The 7,599-nt window shown below is 37.7% G+C and overlaps 1 protein-coding gene across 2 annotated transcripts in view; it reads left to right on the plus strand.

Annotated features, from left to right (window-relative positions):
• The window catches only part of CUNH4orf33 (chromosome unknown C4orf33 homolog), an 18,888-nt gene extending 13,112 nt beyond the window's left edge, over positions 1–5,776 (plus strand). Inside the window, exons 5-7 of one of the 2 annotated variants that reach the window (XM_023516583.1) lie at positions 2,965–3,034; positions 3,143–3,342; positions 5,555–5,776. In XM_023516583.1, coding sequence (XP_023372351.1) covers positions 2,965–3,034; positions 3,143–3,342; positions 5,555–5,660 — 376 coding nt within the window. In that variant the 3' untranslated portion in view covers positions 5,661–5,776. The remainder of the gene's footprint in view (positions 1–2,964; positions 3,035–3,142; positions 3,343–5,554) is intronic. The other variant, XM_003795544.3, reaches the window with a different exon arrangement.
• Positions 5,777–7,599: the final 1,823 nt, after the last annotated feature.

Raw genomic sequence — 7,599 nt, forward strand, 5'->3', positions numbered from 1 at the left:
AAAAAAAAAAATTATAGCAAATTTTAAATTAGTAAAATATTTAATAATGAAATCTTTATTTATATTGCTTTATTCATTTCAAAGCCATGTCAGTGCCTCTCAGTATCTAATATATAGTAGCCTTTGTTCCTTAATAGGCTAGTTAGAGAGCTCCAAACAATTGATCTCAATAAGAGTCTTAGGTCTTATTTTCCCTTATTTTGACATTTTGCTAAGTCTAATATAGAAAATCTAGCTGTTTGAATTACTTTTTTAGGAAGAATAATCATTTATCTTTGTCACATTTGAACTAATATGCCAACCTTATTTATTGAAAAACTAATTAATTCTCATAAACTAACATCAGAGGCAAGAAAATTTCAACTATTGTGTGATTATTTTCCCCCTATAGGTAAGAAAGGTAAAGCAAATATTTGTAACTTGTCTAGGAGACATAAAGAACTTGGATCTACTAGAATTCTAAAGTTTAGCCCTTTGTTTTCATTTTAGTAGATGATAATACCAGTTCATTTTCATAAAATGATGCCTTAACAGTGGATAAATAGAATAATTACATTCTCTTTTATTAAGAAATTATGAATTAATCATTGTGTATAAAATTAATAGATTTTAACAGTTAAAAATCCAGGGGGGATAGGGCTGTGTGGCACACCTCTTGGGGGTGGGACACCAGAGGGACTTTATCTAACAAATGCAATCAGTGTAACCTAATTTCTTTGTACCCTAAATGAATCTCAAACAATAAAAAAGAAAAAATCTTCAGAGTAGTTTGGTTTCGTATGCATTAGGATAGCTAATGATCAGGAATCATGATTTTGCTTCAGGCAATCAATTTCTGTAACAGTTAATTAACCTCTAGGAAAGTAATAGGAAAAAATTGTGGTTTAAACTTGCAAAATTTTTACTCCTTCTAAGATGTATTCTTTTTTTTTTTTTAGACAGAGCCTCAAGCTGTCCCCCTGGATAGAGTGCTGTGGCATCACAGCTCACAGCAACCTCCAACTCCTGGGCTCAAGCAAGTCTCCTGCCTCCACCTTCCAAGTAGCTGGCACCACAGGTGCCCGCCACAACACCTGGCTATTTTTTTTTGGTTGCAGCCATCATTGTTGTTTGGTGGGCCCCGGCTGGATTCTAACCCGCCACCTTAGGTGTATGTGGCTGGTGCCTTAGCCACTTGAGGCATAGGCATCAAGCCCTAAGATGTATTCTTAAGGCTCCATAGTACTAAAAATAATCAGAAGACTTTTTTTTTTTTCTGAGACAGTCTCACTTTGTTACCCTTGGTACAGTTTGATGGCTTCACAGCTCACGACAACCCTTAAACTCTTAAGCTAAAGCAATCCTCTTGCCTCAGCCTCTGGAGTAGATGGAGCCCCAGACGCACAGGCAGAGTACTGCTGCCTTGGCCTCGGAAGACTTTTAAATGGAAAATAATACTTGTCTTCTGTTAGAATAATTTACTGAAGAAATCTCCCTGAAAAGCTCACTAAAAATTATATGTATAGAAATGTTTAAGATATAGCCTTTTCTAGAGACAATAAATTTGTTTCACGTAAATACATGAAATCCTTTGATTCTTACTGACCGGCTAATCCCAATTTTACACTATTATCAGAGTTTCCTTGTGCAAATAGTTTGTGTTTTTTTTTGAAAATGTGACATTGGAGCCAGTTGTGGTGGTCACCTATAATTACAGGCTCATGCCTGTACTTACTCTGGGAGGCCGAGGCTGGTAGATGGCCAGAGCTCAGAAGTTGGAGACCAGCTTGAGCAAGAGGGAGACCCTCTTTCTACTAAAAATAGAAAAATTAGCTGGACATTGTGGCAAGTGCCTATAGTCCCAGTTACTGTGGAGGCTGAGGCAGGAGGATTGCTTGAGCCCAAGAGTTTGAGGTTGCTGTGAGCTATAACTCCATAGCACTGTAGCCTAGGCAACAGAGTGAAACTTATTCTCAAAACAAAACAAACAAACAAAAATAAATAAATAAATACATAATGGCAGAAAGAGGAGGAGTTTTTTAAAAAAAAGAAAACGTGACATTGGTGCCTGAACTAATGGTACAAAGCAGGAAAACACAAAAAGCAGAGAAGTTGAGGATAGTTGTGTGAGAAAATATGTACAGATTAATATCTTTAGCCTGCTGACTAGTCTTAAACAGTCTCTATTTTATATTTTCTATGTATCTTCCTAATGAGGTTTCTGATTTTTTTTTTTTAACAGAAATGACCTTTAGTAAAGTTGTTGAATTCAGACTTGGAAATTCATGCTAACTTTCTTTAGAGTACTTTCACTTTTAAAACTTTTTAGGCAGATGCAGTGGCTCACGCCTCTAATCCTATCACTCTGGGAAAACAACACAGGTGATTGCTTGACCTCAGGAGTTCCAGATCAGCCTGAGCAAGAGCAAGACCCCATCTCTAAAAAATAGAAAAAACTAGCTGGGAGTGGTGGCAGGCCCCTATAATCCTAGCTACTTGGGAGCCTTCAGCAGGAGAATCACTTGAACCCTGAAGTTTGAGGTTGCTGTGAGCTATGACACCATGACACTCTACCCAGGGTGACAGAGTAAGATTCCATCTAAAAAAAAAAAAAAGAAAGAAAGAAACTATTTTTACATGTATTATAAACTTCAAATAACATGATATCTCCAGACCCTTATCATACTATGTGTTATCCAACCAAATGAAGCATTTTACATAATTTCTTACTTAAAGAATATAAAAAGCAATCCAAGCATGTGAAGCTTTATGAGTTTGATAGAAATTGTCTGGAAAATGGTAAACCCAAAGATATCATTTCTAAGTAACTAAACACACCAACTCTTCTTACAATTAGCAAATATTGGTATCAAATATTAATATTAGCATCTTTTAATTATTTGGAAATTTATTTATAAGCACACACATTCCAGATATGAAGGATAGTAAAGAAAATAACATTTATTTCTTTCAAACACTCACAAGGAATCTTAATTTTGACAGCCATGGACAACATTTAGTGCTTTTACTCTCTGGAAGAAGAAATGTATGGAAAGTAAGTAAAAATATGAGAGAAAATCTCTCATCACACAAGTGATACATACATCTATATGTTTAAAGAACAGGTCTAATTTTACCTTTTATGTTTCACATGTTGCTGTAGCAAGAACTTGCCTTGTCATTCGAAGTGGCCAGAGGAGAGACAAAATGGGAAGGTAAAGCTTATCTTCCTTGGAGTTATTTTCCACCAAACGTGACCAAATTCAATGCATTTGCAATTCATGGATCAGAAGATAAGCAAAGTTATGAAGCTCTTTACCCTGTCCCTCAGCAGGAACTGCAAGAAGGACAAAAACCTGATTTGTAAGTAGAAAATGAATGAAGTTATGTCCCAACAATAGGAGCTTTTTTGAAATTGATTTGTGGTAGAGAAATATTGACATCTTTTGGTCAAAGACGACGATGTATGTGTCCAAGCACCTGGTAGCGTCCCATGTTCACTAATGGTTCTCAGAAAATACTTAATAGACTAACTTTGGATTGACATAATCTCTCTTACTACTGAAGTAGAGCACTTGTTTTTCTATGGTAGTATGAGAAAAGTCTTGTTTAGTGAGTGTTATAATAGCTAATACAGAAGTATGATTGCAAATTCATTTATAATCCCTTTCAGAGCTAAATGGTCAGAGGCATCAGTATTTCCTGATGCAAACAAAGGGTTAATAAATCCTTTTTCCTCCTGCAAGAGAACCTGATGTTCAGTTACCTCTTTAGTTCTCTTCTCCTGGTAACCTCATCAGAATAAAAATGTCAACTATGTTTGTAGGCACCATTGCTGATGACAAAAATGATTCCTAATTGGTAAATTGCATCTGGGCTGAGAATAATTTTGAGTGAACTATAAATATAGCATGAAGACAGCATGGCTTTGGGATTCCCTTTTCTAGTCATGTTCCCTGTGGGGCCGCTAGAGCTATGCCTATGGAATTACTACAAGACATGTTGGCTTCTCTGGGGTACCAAGTGTTTAAGCCAGGGTTTCTCTTGTACTTTCCCAATGTGAGTCTTGTTTCTTTGCACTTGAAGCTGTCACCTAGGGAGAGTATAGTAACTGGCCAACCCTGTGAGTACTTCATGAAGTACCCCCTTGGGGAGCTTGGGGAGGAAAGCCACACGCTGATCTTGGGCAAGCTATGATTCCTGCTGTATACCCCTCTAAGCTTACTCTGCCTAAGATAGTATGGTCAGTCTGAGTGTTTGGAAGAGCCAACAGCATATCCTTGTGTGCACTGTTCCATGTAGAACAGCGGTTCTCAACCTGTGGGTCGCGACCCTTTTGTGACAATGAAAATACATCCTGCATATCAGATATTTACATTACGATTCATAACAGTAGCAAAATTACAGTTGTGAAATAGCAATGAAAATAATTTATGGTTGGGGGTCACCGCAACATGAGGAACTGTATTAAAGGATCGTGGCATTCGGAGGCATTAGGAAGGTTGAGAAGCCCTGATGTAGACAGACACTCCTGCCTTCGACCTGGCATTGTGCTGCACAGTTCTCCTCTCCCCGTTTACCTTCTTTCTATCATGCTCTTACTTCCCTCTCCTTTGCCTTCATCTCTTCCAGCATATTTATTTTACCTGATACACTTTCCCTCTTCCCTTTTGTTTTTCTCCCCAGTCCTGACACTTTCTACCTAGAATCCTTTTCCCTTCCTTTCTCTTCTCCTTCTTTGTAGTTTATTTAACCTCTTATGCTGGGATTGATAGTTGTGACTCAAACACTGACTCATCAGGGATGCAGAATGAAATAAAAATCTAGTTGCAACTAACTCAGGGCCCTCATACCAAGAAGGCATGTCTTTCTGGCTTTTCATTAGGTAATATCTGCCTGTATTCAGACTACTTGTTCATTTGTTATTGGAGATTTACCTTAGATGGAAGTATGTATACATCATCAAGGGCAGATCCAGGGCAGAATGACTTCTTGTAGAGTGGAGTTCTACTGCAGCATGTTAGCTAAGACTTTCTCTCTTCATAAACCCACAAAAGAAAGCTTCATAATAGTAAATGGTTTTCTTGGAATGAAAAGAACTAGAATTAACAGTCTTTTACAATCACTTTTCTTTGCTTTGGCAAGGAAAGGATATAAGTCTGTTCTCTAATCTCTAGAGCTGAAACCTTTAAAAACAATTGCTTATATGACTGATATAAATTATAAGCACACTTGAAAAGAAAAACATATGCAAGAGTATAATATGACTTGTTTGAAACCAGACAGAACAAATCAGGTTTTGAGGACTGATTTTTACTTCTCTCTCCAGCTGTGAGGGAGCTATTTGCTGAATTGAAAGAAGAGTGCTTTGAGATGCGGGTGAATGTTTTTAGAGCCAAGTGTTTGATAGCTCAAGTGAGAAACTTGTATGTGTAGAATACATCTTACCTTTGATATTTCTTAAAATAGAATGTTGTCCTATCATAGATGTGACAAAATAAATAGCCCTTCAGGACAACTATTTCACAAATGCATAATTCATTTCACTTCCCACCTTCTTTTTTTTTGCTTTCAGCCATCGCCTAGAATACTTCAAGCCTTTCAATTTTAACACACTGCTTGGAGAAGAATGGAAACAACCAGAATCTGACCTATGGCTAACAGAGAAGCCAGATATATAGGAACGCAGTAGATAACCACATCAATCATTTTTTCTCCTTACCTTTTGAGGTGAACCAATAATGAGCATCAGTCTTTTTTGAAACAGCATAAACACACTTCAACAACAAATATTTTCATAGAGGTCACTGAAAATGTGATATCTGTGGTAAATGTGTATGATTAATAAGAAAATAGAAAGTTTGTAGATGATTTTATCTATAATGTTAAAATGTTTCTCAGAGTCAGTCTAGAACCCATGATGTAAATGGGTTTAAATCACTATCACCTCAAATATCCTTGATTCTGTCACTGAAGTTGTTACTTCTCTTCTCATTTCCGTAAACATCAGCCAGCCTGAGACCAGGACATCTTATTTGCACATTTTTATTTTTATATAACATATGGTAATTTTTGCCTAAGCATCTACTGTCCATTATTGAAATTAGTAGAAAATAACGACCTATTTCAGCTGAAAGGGAAATCCATATCTGAAAGACGTCATTAAGATACATGAGCTATTTAACCAGCTGTTTCTTTCTGTCTTCTATTTTTACAGAATAAAGTTGTCTTGAATTCAGGCAACAGACTCTGCTTTCATTTACAAATAAATGACATTTTTCTTAATGTTGTTAAACAAGTTGTCAAAATGTCTTCAACTTATTTTGTAAGCATCAAAGATTCCTGGTCTAGAATTTTCAAATTTTAAATTGTAATATTTTAGACTTTAAAGCCATCTAGTAGATCATCTGTGAACTTCCTCACCAGGCTTGCATGTTCTCTGGCGTTCTTAACTCAGAGATTAGCAGTATTGTACAAGATGAAGGTTTTTTTTTTTTTTTTTTTGAGACAGGAGCCTCAAGCTGTCCCCCTGGGTAGAGTACCGTGGCATCTCAGCTCACAGCAACCTCCAACTCCTGGGCTCAAGCGAGTCTCCTGCCTCCGCCTCCCGAGTAGCTGGGACCACAGGCGCCCGCCACAACGCCTGGCTATTTTTTTGGTTGCAGCTGTCATTGTTGTTTGGCAGGCCCAGGCTGGATTCGAACCCGCCACCTTGGGTGTATGTGGCTGGTGCCTTAGCCACTTGAGCCATAGGCGCCGAGCCACAAGATGAAGCTTTACTACTTATAGAAATACCTAGCTGTCTACCTAACAGTATACTTTCTCTTCTTCTTCTTTACTAACAGAAATTGAATTTCTTGAGCTCAAGCAAATCGGTCTTCTTCAAAAACTACATTTTTCCTTTTCAGATATAAATGTCTATTCAACAGTTCAGTTCTACAAGATATAAGTATACAATCTTAGTTGGGGTTTTAAGAAAGCTACTTTAGGCTCGGCGCCTGTGGCTCAAGCGGCTAAGGTGACAGCCACATACACCTAAGGTGGCGGGTTCGAATCCCCAGCCCGGCCCACCAAACAACAATGATGGCTGCAACCAAAAAAATGGCCAGGCGTTGTGGTGGGCACCTGTAGTCCCAGCTACTTGGGAGGCGGAGGCAGGAGACTCACTTGAGCCCAGGAGTTGGAGGTTGCTGTGAGCGTGATGCTGTGGCACTCTACCCAGGGGGATAGCTTGAGGCTCCGTCTCAAATAAAAAAAAAAAGAAAGCTACTTTAAAGATGAAATACTCAGATGCCCTATACTTTTTATCCTTTGCCCTTTCCCTTCTTTTTTCATAAATTGTAGAATTGATACTTGAAGTAGCACACTAGTATGTTGTGACCGTGGGAAACAACCTAGGGATAGCTGGGTAGAAAAACAAAGGCGCCTGGGTTCCAAACAGTGCAATAGAGTAATATATCATTTCTAAAACCCCTACTTCTAGACTTAATGATACATGAGAAAAACTGCTTAATTTGTTTGTGCCACTTCATAAAAAAAATAAATATTTATATTATATTTGGCCAAATGCAATTCCTAACTAATATTCCTTTAGTTGAGTGGAAAATGTAAGCTGTCTTC

Source organism: Otolemur garnettii, unplaced genomic scaffold (genome assembly GCF_000181295.1).
Source record: "Otolemur garnettii isolate 467f Iridium unplaced genomic scaffold, OtoGar3 scaffold00093, whole genome shotgun sequence".
NCBI classification, from domain to species: Eukaryota; Metazoa; Chordata; class Mammalia; order Primates; family Galagidae; genus Otolemur; species Otolemur garnettii.